Source organism: Colius striatus, chromosome 17 (genome assembly GCF_028858725.1).
Source record: "Colius striatus isolate bColStr4 chromosome 17, bColStr4.1.hap1, whole genome shotgun sequence".
Lineage (NCBI taxonomy): Eukaryota > Metazoa > Chordata > Aves > Coliiformes > Coliidae > Colius > Colius striatus.
In genome coordinates, this window is record NC_084775.1 from 16,065,048 (window position 1) to 16,081,931 (window position 16,884).

The 16,884-nt window shown below is 59.6% G+C and overlaps 1 protein-coding gene across 3 annotated transcripts; it reads right to left on the bottom strand.

Annotated features, from left to right (window-relative positions):
* Positions 1-23: 23 nt before the first annotated feature.
* On the bottom strand, positions 24-16,404 carry TPST2 (tyrosylprotein sulfotransferase 2). 3 transcript variants are annotated; one of them, XM_062010134.1, is made up of 8 exons: positions 16,321-16,404; positions 13,664-13,882; positions 7,636-7,696; positions 3,941-4,848; positions 3,090-3,288; positions 1,852-1,902; positions 1,108-1,156; positions 24-487 (listed from the first exon to the last, which is right to left on the bottom strand). In XM_062010134.1, exons 4-7 carry the CDS (start codon positions 4,774-4,776, stop codon positions 1,127-1,129), a joined length of 1,116 nt encoding a protein of 371 aa, XP_061866118.1. In that variant the 5' UTR covers positions 4,777-4,848; positions 7,636-7,696; positions 13,664-13,882; positions 16,321-16,404; the 3' UTR covers positions 24-487; positions 1,108-1,126. The 3 variants fall into 3 exon arrangements, with proteins under 3 accessions (XP_061866118.1, XP_061866117.1, XP_061866119.1); XM_062010133.1 differs by lacking the exon at positions 13,664-13,882; XM_062010135.1 differs by lacking the exons at positions 7,636-7,696; positions 13,664-13,882; positions 16,321-16,404 and adding an exon at positions 7,010-7,216.
* Between the last annotated feature and the right edge of the window lie 480 nt (positions 16,405-16,884).

Here is a 16,884-nt window from a genome sequence, read left to right on the forward strand (position 1 = left end):
GGCGGCAATTAACAGCGACACAATTAACGCGCGGCGGGGCCGCGGCTCACACTGACTCATATATTAACTCTGCGATAGGCTCCGCGACCGCGGCGAGGGGCTGGGGACGCTGGGGGGAGGGACGGGACGGACACACACTGCCACGACACAGGCTGCGCGGGGCCCGCAGCGCCGCTGCCGCCGTTTTGGGGCGTTTCGAGGCGATTCGACGAGCGTCAGCGTGAGCCCACGGCGGGAGGGACGGGGACGGCCACGGCCGCCCGAGCCCCGCGGCGAGGATCCAGCGTGCGGCGCGTTCCGCCTTTGCAAAGAAATGCAAATAACTCGGTCCCTCGCCGAGCAGCGGCTTCGGCGCGGCCGCAGCAAGCAATGTGCTTGGAGACGCCATTCCCGCGGCGGCCGCAGCAAGCAATGTGCTTGGAGACGCCATTCCCACGGCAGCCGCTGCCGAGCCCTCCTCTGCCGGCAGCAGGGGCGGCCGCAGCTCCTGCGGGACACAAGACGCGGCGCTGAGGGCCGGCGGGTGCGCTGGGACACACACAGCGCTTCCCTGCCGCTCCCTCTCCCCAGGCCTCTGATTCTACAGCGCTCTGCTGTCCCATAGACAGGGGTTTTGAAAGGGTTGTTTCGCTAAGGGCAGCTGTGCTGCGTGTCCCGGGGTGGAGGCTGAATGAGATGGAGATGTGACGGCAGGAGCTGCGTCTGGAGCGGGAGCACAGCGCTGCAGCTCTGTCCTTCCCCAGGGACAGCACGTGGGGCTGCTCTCTGTCCCCTTCCACGGGCCCACGGCACGGCCTGCCACATGGCTGAGGAGCAGCTCAGCTCATCCACACATCCCACCCCCCTGCAACGCTCCCACGGGGTCAGCCAGCCACAGCTCTCCCTAAATGGCCAGCTCTGTCTGTGCTGAAGTAAAGCTGTTCCCAGAGCTCAGAACTAAGGGCTTCTGATGAATGGCAGCAGCTGAAGGGGATCACTGGCATGATGCTCGTGCCTGGAGCAGCCTGGGCAACCCCCAGGCACAGGGAACGGCACGAGCCACGTGCTGCCCCTTGAAGCAACGCAGGCAGAGTCACCCAGGGCCCAAAACGAGGTGCAAGGTCTTACCTGGAAATCATTAACTTTCTTAGTGAGAAGATGATGTGTTCTGAGCCACCTGCAACAGCCCAGAAACAGAAGGGTCAGCTTTAAGCCTCCATCAGCAACTCACCACATGCCAGCAGCAAGAAGGGGAAATGTTGAGGACACAGAAAGCAGCACAAGGGCAGAGAACCCAGCCTGCAGCCTCTCCCTGCTGTTAAGGCTGTATGCTGCTGCTCTGTGTCACAAAAGATGGATTTTAATCATCTTCAAGCCCTGCTCTTTAGGGAGGGAAGCCCAGAGTGAATTATTGACACTTGAACACAGCCACACAAGTACAAGAACCACAAGGCCACAGATTTGACCTGTAAATGGGATGAGCCCCCCTTTCCTAAAGCAGGCAACACCCACAGCCATGAAACCTTCAAAGGGTTCTGGGGCAGACAGCAAGACGGAAAGTGGCCTAAAGTCAGAGAACAAAGAGCACAAGTTTCTGATGAGCCAACACAGAACTGCAGAGCATGAAGCCACATACACGAGCAGGCTGGGAAGGAGGTGGCAGAGACGGAGGAGCAGGGTGTGAGGGGCACAGAAGGCTCTGGATACCTACAACCAAAGTGGGGAGGGTGAGAATGGCCTAGGGCAGAGACAAGAGAGCAGGGACATTTCCTGCAGCCCAGCCTACAGATGCCCATAAGAGGGAGCAAGGAACCAAGCACCTAGGGCTAACCAAACAGGGCTGACCCTGCATCCAGGTGACACCAGACTTACCTGCAGATGACCTTTCAAATTGGCTGGTGTCTTATAATCCCCCTTTAAAACCTATGGAAAAGGGGAAAATGGAGTGACCTTTGGGGTAGTGGCTCTATGCACGTTGGCAAGTCCCTTCCAATAACTGCATCCTATGTCCCAGTGTACCTGAACCACACCAAATACCATGGTGGGCCTTTGTTCTACATCAAGGGAAGGTAACAGCAGGAGATTTCCTCCTTTGTGGCTGTAAGCAAAGACAAGCAGCAGCATCCTGTGGGGCAGGAATTCCCTGGTTCTCTCCTTAGCCTGGGACAGGAGAGTATTTTTGTCTTTACCATTGTGCCAGTTCTCAGAATTCATCCCAAGCAGCACTGAAAAGTCCACATCAGAGATGCAGAGTCCCTGAGCCTGCCTGGGGCAGATGTTCACCTACATCACCGTGTCCCAGCACAGCTCCCAGCAAGCAGAGAGAGCAAGGAGGAGCTGTAGGAACCAGTGCTCTGAGCATGGACCAGCTCCAGGGCAGCTCCTCTGACCTTCCAGGTCTGTGCTGCTGCTTGCCTGCCTACACAGTACCATGGGGACCAGGACCACCACCTGCAGCCGTTCCCTGCTCCCACCAGTGTGACAAAGGACACCTGGTCCAAGGGCAGCACCACAGGGAGCAAAGCTGCAGAGTCCAGCCTCAGGCTGGGGAGGAACCACCCCAAAGCATAAGAAACTCCCTCTGCTTGGTGACTGCTGTCTGTGGCTCTGCTGCCTCTTCCTTCCAGCCCTGCTCCAGGGACACGAGTCATTCTAGAAAGAAATGCATCTGCTGGGTTTGCCCAGATGCATGAGGAGGCTCTACTCGTGTTCCCTGTGGGATGGGGGAGCGGCCTCAGGCTCCCCACGCCACAGCACAGGGGCCAGACCAGCGTGTCCCACAGCCCTGCTCCCGGGTCACACCAGCACAGCCCGCCAGCCCCACGCTGGGCTGCCCAGGGAGAGACAGGTCAGGATCTGCCACAGCAGAGGAATGGAACAGCACCACAAACTCCCAGGGAGCACCATCATCCTGAGCCAGGCCAGGCTCAACCTGCCCCACGCAGCTGTGCTGAAACCATCTCGGTGCAGCTCTGTCGTTGCCACACTCCCCAAAGCCTTTGTTTCTCCCCTGTTGGGACCAGGCTCAGCAGCCTCTTCTGCTCTCCCCACAGGGCCTCGAGGGTGCAGAGACCCACAGGCACAGCTCAGCTCTGCCTCCCTTCACTCACTCTGTGCGTGTTGTTGACAACCAGGGGGTCGGGGTGGCCGTAGTTGGGCGGGTTGGCGTAGGGGTCGTAGCCCAGGCGCGCGAGCATGGGCGCGATGTGGGGCATGTCCTGTAGCACGTCCCCTGGGATGTGCCCGATCCACTTGGACAACGCCTCCATGTTCACCGGCTTGATCACCTGGTCTGTCGATCTTTCTATCCTGGGGGGGGGGAAATAAGACAACAGAACAAAGCTAAAACCAAAGTGAGACGCTGGAGTTGGATGTTACACAAGTGCTGGGCGCAGAGGGAAGAGCAGGTTTTTGGCTCCTGCTGTGTGGGGATCCATCCTGCGCTGGGGTGTTGCTGCCAGCAAGGAGGGAGTGCTGGGGTGTGTCTCCATGGAGCAGGTATTCCTGGGATTCTGCAACACCAGCACCAAGCCTGGCAAGTGCTGCTGCTCAGCACTGAAAGCTGTTCACTAGCAGCAAAACTAACTGTGGTAAGGAGGCACCTGAGGACAGGTGGAGAAAGGAGACATCAGAGAGCTCACGTCTCAGAGCAAGTGTCTCTACTCAAAATCGAGACTAAAATCCTTTCTGCACCGGGGAGACAGATGAGTAAAGCAATCACCTGCTCCCCAGACCCTTGCCTAACAAGCTGCTCTGTTGCCTACAACAGATTGCTGTTGTTCCAGCAGTCTTCTGCTCAGAAACACTCTACCACAACGAAATGGGATGTGCTGCAGCTTCTGCCCCTGAAAAGCACCCACAGGCACCAGCGCCGCGTCCTTCCCCCCCAGCCTGAGCCCCGACTTGCCCCGTGGGACCAAAGCGCTGCTCGAGAAGCCGAGGCAGGAGCTGAGACACTCACTTGGAAAGCGACACCCCGCCGGGCTTCCCTATGAGCTCCTCGTGGTGCAGCACCGTGTCGCTCCAGGAGATGCCCAGGAACTTCATGATGGCCTGCAGGGACTGCTCGGGGTGCAGCACCAGCTGCTCGTAGTAGACGGGCAGGCAGCGGGAGCGCCCGATCTCCAGGCACTGCGAGTACATCACCTCGATGGCCTTGTTCCACTTGGTCAGACAGTCCCGGTAGCTGCTCAGGTCGAAGCCCGCTATCGTCACCTTCCTCGTGATCATGGAGTGCACCGAGGCACGGCCGTCCCGGACCATCAGCAGGAACTTGGAGTTGGGGAACAGCCTGGACAGGTACACGGAGGATTTGAGCGTGAAGGGATCCTTGTTGCACAGGTAGCGCGCGGGCTCGCCGTGCTTGGCGATCACCTCCAGGATGAACGCCTGCATGGCAGCGTCCAGCACCTGCTCCGTCACCCCCGCCTCGTCCAGGCGCATCTTCTCGCGGCCGGACTTGGCCCAGGCCTGGCGCATGGCGAGCACGCGCGGGATGATGCGCGTCTCCTCGCCGCAGCGCACCTCGGGGTGCGCATCCAGCATGGCCCTCATCAGCGTCGTGCCGCTGCGCGGGACCCCGCCCACGAAGATCAGCGGCATCTCCTTGCTGTAGCGGTACTCGACGCGGTTGGAGTCCATCATGACCAGCTCCTCGTTCTCGGGTCTCATCAGCCCGCGCCTCCTCTCGCTCAGGACGTGCTGGCACTCCAGGACCTGCTGGCCGAGGTGCAGGGTCACCATCAGGGCGACCGCCGAGCCCACCACCAGCAAGATCCTCCTCATGGTGACCCGCATGCTGTTCTCCTCCACGCAGGCGGGTGACCGCGCCTCAGCTCTGGGCTAGCGAGCGCTGGGCCCAGCAGGCATCTGCAAGAGAAGCGCAGCGGGGTCAGGGGAGCGGCAGCCGCGGTCCAGCCCAGCCCTGACGGCACCCCAACGCCCAGCCGGGCTCCTTGGGGACGCTGACGCCACCCCAGGCTTTCATCACTGCTGCCACTTATCACAGCTTCCAGGCTAGCTGCCTTCTGCCCGGGAGGTAATTACAGCCTGTCTCTGAGCACACCCAGGGAGAATGTTTCTCTGTACCCAGGAACACGGGCTTACAGCTGCAGCAGAGCCCCACGAGCGTTCTGGAGAGGAGAGGCCACAATTACTCAGTCACTCCTTACACATATCTTCACAGCCAGCCCGTTCCATCCCAGATGCAGCCCAAACCCTCCCTGCAGTGCTCCTTCCTTCCAAAACTGAGCTCAGCACACCACTGTGTTCTCACTTCTCTCAGCCACCTGCTTCCTTCCTACATTCTCTTCAATGTGCTGCCGAGAGGGAGGGGGGAAGCTGAAGTAAGGAAACCAAAAGCAACTCATGCAAATCGTGTAAGGGTCTGACTCAGGAGCAGCAGCTGCCCGTTAGAATGAAACACTGGGAGAAATTAAACTGTGGGAAGGCCAACAGCACCACACAGAGCCCGTGCAAAATGCCCTTCCCCCAGAGACTGACCTTACACCCTGAAGACTTCCCCTGGCGTCAAGGCTTGGTGGGTTTCCTGTGTCTCAGTGGGATATTCAGCAGGGAGCCTGCAGCTTCTGCAAGTGCCCTGCTCTGCTGCCTGCCCGGAGACTCCTGTGAGGGCTGGCACCGCTTCCCACACCCTCCCCCCTTCTGCTCCATTCGCAAGCACAGGTTTTGCAATCCTCCCCTGGGCTCACACAGGGATTTCAGGCTCTTTGTGATTATGTGGCTGGGGCTAGAGCTGAATGGAGTGGAAGGAACGGGATGTCCACACATTTTGTTTTGCTGACAATCTAAAGAATTGCTCCAGAATCCGCCCCACATTTCTCCTCTCGACTCTCCCCTGCAGGAGCACATTCAGCAGCGGCCTGTGCAAAGCTCCTTTGCCGTGGGGAGCAGCCCTACGGCCTAGCTGGGCCTGGAGGACTCAGCCCCAACACTCCATCTGCTGCTCCATCTCCCCACAGCAGTGGAGTGCTCAGCTGCTCAGCACTCACACTGCTCCCATCCACTGCTGCTCAGACCATGGGACTGCCAGGACAGAGCCTGGCAGTGCCTCTCTGCCTTCCCACAGATGCCCTTTCCCAGCCCAGCAGCAAAGTCCCATCACCACCAGAGTGATTTCTGTGGCTCTGTAGCACCAGGGTTAACATCCTGGCCAGGTGCTTGGTTAACACACCAACATCAAGCAGTTTCCAATGCACAGCCACACACTGTGCAAGTCAAAGTGTCACTGTTTGCCACTGATCCACTTGTTGAGATGTAAACCAGAGGGAATAACAAACAGCTCTGGCATTTTCACAGCACCAAGCACAGAGGCAGACCCATTAAACAGACAAGCACTTGCCTCCTCCTTCTTGCTATCTCATCTGTTTCAGTCATGTAAATATATTCAAACTTCACCCTACAAAGAATTGCAAATGCACAGAGCAGTTTCAATGCAGAGCAGGCAGGACTTGGGGCCAACTCCAATAATTAGGGCTTTGCAGACCAGGACAGGCTAATTAGCAGGAAAGATCCCCAGTTTCAAAAGCAGGCTGTGAGCACAGAAGTGCTCTGTTCTTGGGGAAAAACAGCTTACAGTGAGGGCTGCCCACCGAGATGCTGGCAGGAGGGCAACAAAGGGACTGGGGTGTGAAGGGAAGGGGAGGCTGGCTGGGGCAGTGTGAAGGGAAGGGGAGGCTGGCTGGGGCAGTGTGAAGGGAAGCGGAGGCTGGCTGAGAGCTGGTACCAGCCCAAGCACCGTGTCCCTGCGGATCCTCCCTCCTGCCTGCCCAGCCAGGGCGGATACACAGCCAACAGCACTGGCACAGGGAAGGCAGAGAGGTGGATGCTGTCAGGGAGCACGGCTTCTCCCTCCTCTGAGTGCTGGACTCCTGGCAGCACCACGCTGGCCACAGGCACAGGCAGAGCAGCCTTCCCTGGTGAGATCAGCCAGTGTACCCAGGTGGGTGAATAAGCACTGGGCCACGTGCCCTGAGCAGCTGCAAACAATCCTGCTTCACTTGCAACTCACCTGTGGAATCCTCCACTAAGAACTGCCCTGAACTTATGGGGCTTGTTAGTCTATGAGAAGAGGATGGATGATTTCCTCCACAGTGGATATTCTGGTGGCATCTCTGTGGCACAGCTGTCTGATCAGAGACGACCTTCCAGTCCTTCAGGTGCCCAAGTGGCAGCTCTCAGGGGCTTCTCTGGCACATGACAGCAGGGGCTGGAACCACTGCAGCTGCTGACATGCAGCATAAATCACAGTGCCAGCTGCCAACCCGGCTGAGCCCCCGAGCACAGCTCAGGCACTGCAGCACAGGGACGGGCTGTGACCCGCAGCTGGAGCTCCGTCCTCGACTGCGACCAGGGCAAGGCTGCTCCCCAGAGCAGAGCCAGGGAGGATGGGAGCTGGTGAGGAAGCGACAGCAGAGCAGTGACAAACAAGGACACGAGAGGTGCTATGGGCAGAACATGCTGATCAGATACCAGCACAAATGAGGCTTCAATCGCTTCCTGTCAGCTCACGAAGGCAACACAGAATGAACAGGGCAGCAGCAGCAGTGTGGGCAGAGGTATGAAACATCCACCAGCCCTTGCCCAGCATCCCAGGGGAACCCTCTGCCCAGGCTCATGCCATCCATGTGTGCTTACCTTCCCCTGGCACGCTCATTTTGCTTCTAGCCAAGCTTCATGCCGAAACATGGGAAAATACCTGATGGGGAAGAAAAGCCACAATGTGATTTGTTTACTTATGTCCCAGCTCTGTGCGCACAGCAGTGAGCGATGCTCTCCTCCTCAGCACCTGCCCCTCCTGCCCACAACCTCTCTCCCAGCCCGGGGCAGAGGTGGCCCCGTGGTTCCAGCTCACGGTGAGCGCTGGCAGATGCCACCCACCCCGAGGCAGGGCTGAGCCAGGAGGAACCAGGGGGAAGCAGGAAGGCAGCTGCTCTTTTAAGAAACGAAGCTTCCTGGAAGGGAGAAGCCTCAGGGGGAGTCTGGGATGTCTAAAACTCAGGGGATGACATTCCCAACGTGGCACGCTTCCATCACACACGGGCAACCAGCACAGCAGCCCATCCCAGAGGAAGCAGCTCCAGACCCACCCGCCACAGGCTTTGGTACAGATGCTGAAATCAGGTAAAAGGCAGAGTCCCCAAACCAGGAACAGCAAAAGGAGAGGGGACCCAGAGGAGACCCCAGCTTTGGCAGGTCATGCTTGTGCACCTAGGCAGGGTCACGGGGATGCCAACCTCTGCACTAGGAGCTGCCCAGGCCTCTGGTACTTCCCCAGCTCCAGCCAGAGGAACAAACCTCTTCTCTCCAGCCTCTCACCCTCCGAGGCAGCAGCACTGACTCCTCACAGCACACAAACCCCACTGGGCAGGGAACCAAACCCCCTACATCAGCCCAAGCACCAGGTTTCCCATGAGGACACACCACCTGCACCCATGGGGATGGCACCACCCTGGGCACACAGCAGCTGCCGCTCTGCTGCGGCGATGCCCGTCCTGCCTGCACCAGGCATCCAGGTGACCGTGCACTGGTGCAGGGTCCTGCCTGTGCCCACGTCCCCACAGGACACCCTCCTGCAGGCACTGGAGGGCAGAAGCAGAGGGGACCTGTCGCAGCTGGGTTGCAGCTTTGCAAGCAAAACCACTGTCAGGGCAGAGGGGGTGGATTCAGCGCTGGGGCTCACACTGAGTGCACGGGGCCAGAGACCCAGCACGAGGCTGCTGCAGCTGGGCCCTTCCCACAGCCAGCTCCCCCTCGATGCACAATGGCATCCCAGCCTCAGAGGATGTTTGTAAGAACATTTCAAGTACGGGCTCTAATTGTTATTCCATCCACCCAAGACTCTCTTGCTCAGAACGTCACGCAGCCCCTCCACTTCAGCACTAAAGAGAAACCAGAGGGAAACTCCACCCAGCACGAACTTTGCCAGAGCTTATCTGCAGTGCACACATCACCCTCCTTCCCTGCAAGGCTTTCTGGCCTGGCCTCCATCCACCACAGGGTTTCAGGTCCTGACAAGGCTGCAGGTCCACAGAGCAGCAGCTGCACCCCCAGATGCGCTTCAGCACTGCCACAAAGGGTCTTGTGCTGGGAGCAGTGGCGGTTTAACAGCCCAGCTCTGAGGCACCCAGCTCCGGAAACGGCTCCAGCTCTGCACACAGACACACACACAGACACACACTTGCAGACTTCCTTCCTGATGCCCTGCAAGTGCGAGGACACTGTGGCCCAGCGAGCACCAACAGCTCGAGCACCAGCCCACTGCAGGCTCCACAGCCTCCTGCAGCTGCTGCCGTGAGGGGCCAAAGCCCCCTGTGCCAGCACAGTCTGGTGTCTGGGCAGCTGGGGTCAGGCACCAGCTGCAGCCATGAAGCAACGTCTCAAGTCTGTTTCTTAAAGCAGCACAGTGTTACAAACAAACAACAAAACCAGTTCCTACAGGCAGCTCCATATGATGAGAAAAAGCAGCATTTTGCTTTAAAACCATTCCCAGAAACAATTGTCATTAACTGCAACTCCCCCAAAAGACAGAGGTGGGGCCTGGAAAGCTTTAGCTCAAATTGCTGGTGCTTGACAAAAGGATGAGGAACTGCAGGCGTCTTTGTGGTGGAAGAGCAGCAGAAGCCTTGGTCAGCAAGAAATATCCTGATATATCTAGCTCACATCTTAACAAATCAGCAGAAGTTAATGACTTAATTCATAGTCTCCAGTTAACTCACACATGGCACGCAATGTGAAAACAAACACAGCCCGCCCGAGGGCCAGCAGCGCTGTCCCCACTGAAGGCAGGGTGCTTCTGCTGGCAGCCCATCACAGGCAGTTCAAACACCAAATACTCCAGGGCAGCAGGACAGAGATGCTCTGGGACTGAGGAGGCAGCAGGAGAGAGGTCCAACGAGGCTGGAAAGCTGGGAAGGGCTGCTGGGAGCCAAGGAGGATGAGCAGGAAGGGTGTTTCTCCATCTCAAAGCACCTTGAGTGAAAGCTGATCAACAAATTTTATAGCATCCAGCAAGAGGTGGGTGAGCAGCAGCACAGATCTCTGAAAGCAGTGCTCTGATCTCTGCCTGCTGCTGCGTGCCCGTGCAGGCAGCCACGGCGACGGCTGAGGTTCACTCAAGTGCAGCATTGCACAACCTGCAGCTCGTGCTCGTCCTCCCCCAGCACACACAGGATCCATCCCTGTGGGGACAGGCAGCTCGTGGGAGCAGGGGCCAACCTACGCTGTGGTTTGTCATCCCTGGCATCGACACCACAGCAGCCCGCAGCGGGATGGGAGCTTTGCACAAACCTCTGCTGGAGCTGAGCTACGGGCTGGGGCACGACAGGAAGGTGTTGAACGGCACCTACAGCCCTCAAAACCAGAACATAAAGAAGTTGCTTTCAGGCCACCAAGTGGCGAGAACAGCAACGGCACCAGCAGAGCAGCTTGTGCTGGTTAAAGCTGTGATGCACTGCAGGCCACAAACCCAGGTGTGCCCGTGGGAACCAGAAGCCCATCCCGGGAACAAGCCGGGATCTCACCTCACTCCGGGGTTACACGTCCCTCTGAAATCCCCCAAACACAGCAAACAGCACCGTGGTTTGCATCTGCACCACAGACACTGTGCAAAGTGAAACTGGACGAAATAGCCAAAAGATTGCAAGGATGAGTGACTGGACAGCACATCTCAGCACCCAAACCACAGGGAGGCTGTGGAAGCTCAGAGGGCAGCACTCAGCCATCCTGCCCTGCACCAGCCAGAGCCCCTGCAATGATACCTGCTCCCCAACATTCCCCCCGGCCTTCCACTGCAGCTCTGCCCAGATGCTGAAGCCATCCCGGTGTCTGGGTGCCAGGTCGGTGGCACAGCCCAATGCCACAGCACAGGTCCTGCTCCCCAGCACCACCACAGCTACTGGAGGTTTGGACCTGCAGGGGTGAGAGAGGGGTCACAAAATACCTTTTCTCTCCCAAACAGAATAATTAACTCTCAGAACCTGACACCATGAGGATTAAGACGGGAGGTATCAGCTTCAGATCCCAGCTTCCTCACTTGGGACAGCCCGTGAAGTGGAAGCCCTGAGCCAAGCAGCGTGTTCCTGGCCCAGCACCCTGCACAGCACCCTGGAGAGCCTGTGCTGGCTGCACACACAGCGTGCCAGCCTGCTTTAGCAGGCTCTAAATCACAGGACAAAGGAGCAACAGACACTTCACAGCACAAATGCACTGTGTGTTTATTGCCTCGGGGCTGTTATGATTACAAAAACATTTTATTATCCTGCTCAATGCGACAATGATCCTGGAATAATGAAAATCCCACCAATTTACAGCCTCTTCACCCCACCCACTCTCATTCCAAGCACAGAAATGGCATTTTATCGTCCAGCAGCAGAAACCACAGCGTCCACCTCTGCCAACCCCTCTGTGAGGCAGCAGCCTTTGTCTCAAATGGGCTTGTTAATTATGAAACATCTGAAGTGAGCGCTGCTGGCAGAAGGTGATGGAGGCACCCACCCCAGTGACCTGGTACAAACCACCATGCCCCAGCAAAGCTCAGGCAAAAGCAAGAGGGAAGGGACTCGCCACATCCCCCCTTGGCTCAAGAAGCAGGGTCAGGAGGCGCAACTGCTGCTGGATGGATGGAGATGCTGCCCTGTGCTGTGAGGGAGGGACATGGAGTACGAGGGGTGTCTGTGACCCCCCCACTACAGATCAAGCCACTCAGCAGATCAGCTCAGTCTCCACTTGGGAAGTGCTTGTGCTGAAATAGAACAGGAGCTGTGTGCTTCAGAGGGATCCTTCTGGCTTTTAATCAACCTGTAGCCCCAATTCACAGAGCTTTAGCTTTTCTTAATTACTCTGCAGTGGCTGCCTCAGGGGCACAAAGGCAAAGCCAGTGTGGGTGTCACTGCCCCAGGGGTGACAGGCTGACAGACACTGCACACTCACTCCCCTCATGCACTGAACAGTGCCCCTGGCACCCTGCTCCCTCTGCAGAGTGGCACGAGGGGGCTCTCAGGAAGCACAGAGCTGTTCCCCCACTCCTCCCTGCTCCTCTGACTGAATCACAGGATCGGTTTGGATGGAAAAGCTGCTGCAGTCCCAGCCCTCCCCTCGCCCTGCCCAGCCCAGCACTGACCCCTGGCCCTCAGCACCTCAGCCCCACGGCTTTGGGATCCCTCCAGGGCTGGGCACTCCCCCAGCTCCCTGGGCAGCCTGGCACAGGGGCTGACACCCCTCTCAGGGAAACAGTTCTGCCTCAGCTCCAACCTCAACCTCCCCTGGGGCAACTCCAGCCCCTTTCCTCTTGTCCTATCACTCATTACTTGGGAGCAGAGACCAAGCCCCATCTCACACTCTCCTTCCAGAGAGCTGCAACGAGTGCTCCTGTCTCCCCTCAGCCTCCTCTTCTCCAGGCTCAACACCCCCGTGTTTAACTCACACACTTGGTGCCAACACATCTCTTCTCTCCAAAAACTGAGCAAAGATTCCCCACGTGAATGTGTGTGGTCAGAGTGTGCCATACAACAGGGAGGACAAGAAGTCAGAGGAACTGCCAAAGAAAATATTAAGTGTCTTCAAAACCAATATTTTCCAAGCCCACGTGCCAGGCCTGAAGTCTCAACAAGCTCCACTCCTGCAGCACAGAGACCAGGGCTTGCAAATGAAAGGTTGTTTCTGCAAGAGAAACCCCAAAACCTCAAATTTGCTTAAGAAACAAAATCAAAATATTTTATTTCCCCATGCAGCAACACCAGGCATCCCCAGAGCTGGGGCACTGGCTGGGGAGAGGGCAAGGCGGACAGCGGGGCTGCACGGCCCCAGGGCAGTGAGGCAAGGAAGAAACGCTGCTGTGGGCTGTCTGCACGCAGCCCCTCTCTCTGCCCACCCTGCAGCTCCTGGTGCAGTGCAGTACAGCTGCTGTGGGTGCACAGTCCTGAGCACAGACCAGCCCTGGGAGCTTCACTGTGGCCCAGCTGGGCTCGTCACACCAGCTGCCACAAGGCAAGCATCTGGCCTTGTCACAAAGCCAGTAATCTGGGGCCAGGCACAGAGCACTGCCCAGCACCCACTGCAGCCATGTGTGGATACGTGGGCTCACACCCAGTACAGCCCAAAAAGCCTGCACAGCCCCCAGCAAGGATGTGCAACAGCCTCCCCACAAACCCAGGCATGGGAGCAGCTCTTCTTGTGAAACCACAGATGGAAGAGAAAGCAACGGGTCCTTCTGAGCTGCTCCGTGCGTGCTGGGACTGACTCGTGACAGATCACCCTGAACAGCACATCCGAGAGCTCCACGGCTCAGTTCCTCAGAAGCACGGCTCCCTGAGTCCTCTGTCCCTGTGTAAATGTGCTGTCCTGCCCCTGCATGCTGTCCTGCCCCCACACACTGTCCTGCCGCGCTGGCCCGCAGCCATCTGTGAGCACAGCTGCCCAGGGAGCAGGGGGTGGCTGCTCTCCCACCCCTTTGCAGCGTGTCAGGGCGCAGCTGCTGCCAGAAACGGTTGCTCATGCACCAAGCAGGAACAGGAACCCTGGAGAAACCTCAGCTGCTTCCCCCTGCCTGGCTACAGCAGCCTGGGGATGGCAGCAGCACCGGAGCTGGTGTGCCAGAGGTCATCTCTGCGTGGAGAAGCACCACAGCTGCTTGTGGATTCCCTGATCTGGGTTCGGGCTCACTCACCTGGGAAGGTGCAATGGGAACCAGTTGCTTGCTTCACTTCCGAGAGCTGTGGGTTGAGCAACCCTCGCTGCTGTCAGTGGTTCTCTACCACAGACCCTGTGAGGGGGCTTGGGATGGCTCCTTGGCAGGTCTGCCCCGTGCCACGTGGCTCCTATGGCCAGGCCAGCCCCAGGCAGCATTGCTGGCCCATGCTCCTGCCTGCACCCACACAGGGGTGGGCTGGGGATGAAAAGAGGGGAAATAATAAGCTTCATTCACTATCAGATAGGATTTCTTTGAGGAGAATCTCTGTGACAACAGAGACAGGCAGAGGCTCAGGAGAACTGCACAGACTGTAGGCTCACAAAATGGTGTGAAACAAAGCAGGCAGATGACAACACAGCAAGCTTCTCCCTCTGCCTGCGCTCGCGAGGCTGCGAAATCCAAAGTGAAACAGGTTCTGCAGAGGCACGAGGCCTCGGCCTCCCAACGCATCACACATCCCTTGGAAGATGCATCTGTGCACTGCAAATAAAACCGCCTGCTGGGTGCTTGTTTTGTCCCCAAAACCGTTCTGGACAGTCACTGTGTTCTGTAGTGCTCCTCCCATCCTGCACATCCCCTGAAGGCTCAGTGTATCTGTGGTGCAAACTGCCTTTGGAACTCATCCTCTGAAAACAGCGATAGGAATTACTAACACAGCCTTAGAAACCTGCTGGTAGTTGCATGAGGCTGCCCGTGCTGCTGAGTCCCTCAGTGAGCTGCAGCCCAGAGGAGCCCTGGTAGCTGCATGAGGCTGCCCGTGCTGCTGAGCCCATCGGTGAGCTGCAGCCCAGAGGACCCCTGGCAGCTCCACAAGGCTGCCCGTGCTGCTGAGCCCTTCAGTGAGCTGCAGCCCAGAGGAGCCCTGGTAGCTGCATGAGGCTGCCCGTGCTGCTGAGCCCTTCAGTGAGCTGCAGCCCAGAGGAGCCCTGGCAGCTGCACGAGGCTGCCTGTGCTGCTGAGCCCATCGGTGAGCTGCAGCCCAGAGGAGCCCTGGCAGCTGCACGAGGCTGCCTGTGCTGCTGAGCCCCTCAACGAGCTGCAGCCTGGAGAGACCCCTGGCAGCTGCATGAGGCTGCCCGTGCTGCTGAGCCCCCCAGTGTCCCCAGACACAAGCCGCAGACACAGCCCATGGGAACGGGAAAAGCCCAGCGCTCCAGACCAAAGCACCAGGCTGCTGCAATAGTGTTTGTCCTTGAACTCCCTCCCCGTGGGCTCACATACAGACCGTGGGGCAGTTACAAAGGTCAGTGCTGGAAATCGCCCCCAGTTTAGGGGGTGAGCACCCTGCAGGCCTGTGCCTCGCTCCATGGGCAGCACCACGCAACCTGCTCCTGCTGGGTGGCACATGCAGGCAGCCCCCAAGCCCAGGCTGCAGCCAGCCAGTTCAAAACCCTGCTTAAAGCAAACATTTGAACCTGTGCTGGCACTTGACAAGCTCCCCACGAGCACACCACAGCATTCCCAGAAAAGAAATGTCCAATTTGGAAGTCTGTTAGCACAAATCAGCTTGATGTTCCCACTCACCGCAGCGTGAGAGCAGCCTGGCTGTGCAGGGGGCAGAGCCACTGCCTGCTCAGTCCAAGCAGCTGGCAGGGCCAGCACTGACCCGCAGGGGAACATGTGTGAAGGGGTTTCAAGCTGTGAGATGTTTTTTGGGCAGAGCCCGAGCATGCAAACAAACACAGCAAGGGATAGAACAAAGGCCCACGCAATGCAAACCATACACTGCCCATGGAAGGCTGCGGCCCAGCTCACGCAGCAGGGTGCCAGCAGTGCCAAGGACTGCCACCCCAGCCACGAGTCCCAAGGAGACTGAGCTTGCTACAGAAAGGGCACGGACCCCCCATCCCCACCTTGCAGCACCACAGGACGGAGAGCGCTCACTGGTGTTTCGGGTGGGCTGCAGGGCACCAATGCAGCCGCTCAGGAGCCCATCTGCAGCCCCCCGGCCAAGGGACCTGCGCCCCGAGGCCACGGAGCAGATGCTGCAGCCGCCTCGACCTCAGTCTCTTCATCCCAACAGCCTTCGTCCCTGTCGCTGAGCGGGACCCGCGGCGCAGCCTCTCATCGCCCGCTCGCTTGCCCAGGCCATCGCGCACGCAGCCCCGCTCGCCCGGGCAAGGGAGGGCAGCGCCGGGCTCAGCCCAGGGCGCCCGGACGGACAGACAGACGGACAGATCACCCCGGCCCGCGGGCGCCTCCGGATGGACGGGCTGCCCGAGCCCGCTCTGCAGAGCGCTGCTGCGGGGCGATGCGCGGGAAGGCACGGCCCGGTGCCGGGCTCCCAGTGGGGTGCCGGCGGGACCGGGGGGCGACCCAAAGTGTGGGCGAAAGATGTGCACTGAGCACCGCGCCCCGCGCACGCCGCGCTGCCCCGCACGCTGCACAGCGCCCCGCACCGCCTGCGCCTCGCACCTCCCGCCGCCCCGCGCGCTCTGCCCCCCGCACGCCGCCCCCCGAGCGCTGCTCCCGGCGCCCGCACCGCCGCTGTCACCTGCCGCCGCGGCGGGGGCCCGGCCCGGGGCCGGGGCTGGCGGCACACACAATCCGCGCCATGCCGTGACTGAGCCGCTCCACACTCCCCGCAGCCCGCCCCGTCCCCGCGCCCCGCTCCAGCCCCTCTCCGCACTCACCGGGGGCCGCGGCCGCCGGCCCGGAGCGGCGCGAGACGCGGCGACGTCACGCGCACGGGGGGCCGGGATCCCCCTCCCGCCGCCGCCGCCGCCGCGCATGCGCATCGGGCCCCGCGGGGCGGGAGCGGCGGGAGCGCGCGGCACGCGCGTGCCCGCGGCGGGAGGGGGTGCGCGCGCGCGCGCCGTGGGGGGGTCTGCGAGTGCTTGGGACGCTCCGTCCCCCCGCAACCCCTTCCCGGCACGGGATCGCCCCCGGCCCCGGCGAGCCCCGAGCGCCGCAGTCGCTGCAGTCACTTGAAGTCACCGCAATCAAGCACCGCGGGCGCCGCAGCCGCTAATTAGCGCGGCGCGAGCGCGGGAAAGCGGCAGCGAAGGTTCCTCCCCAGGAAGGAAAAGCGGGAGGGAGGCCCGAGGAAAGGGGGTATGCGCCTGCTGGTGAGGGACAGCGTCCGAGGGAATGACACGGCTCCTTTTGGGGTGAATTGGCCACGGATTGAGGCAGTTCCTGGTGGTATTTCCCGCCCGGGCGGCGCACAGACCCGGGACCCCCATGCTCCAGCTGCT

Bases quoted from the DNA above. Each gene is read 5' to 3' on its own strand.
- TPST2 (XM_062010133.1), bottom strand. From the start codon at position 4,776: ATGCGGGTCACCATGAGGAGGATCTTGCTGGTGGTGGGCTCGGCGGTC. The intron at 3,289-3,940 runs GTGAGTGTCTCA...CCCCCCCCCCAG, and splicing joins GGCGGGGTGTCGCTTTCCAA to GATAGAAAGATCGACAGACC. The intron at 1,903-3,089 runs GTGAGTGAAGGG...CCTTTTCCATAG, and splicing joins TTGTCAACAACACGCACAGA to GTTTTAAAGGGGGATTATAA.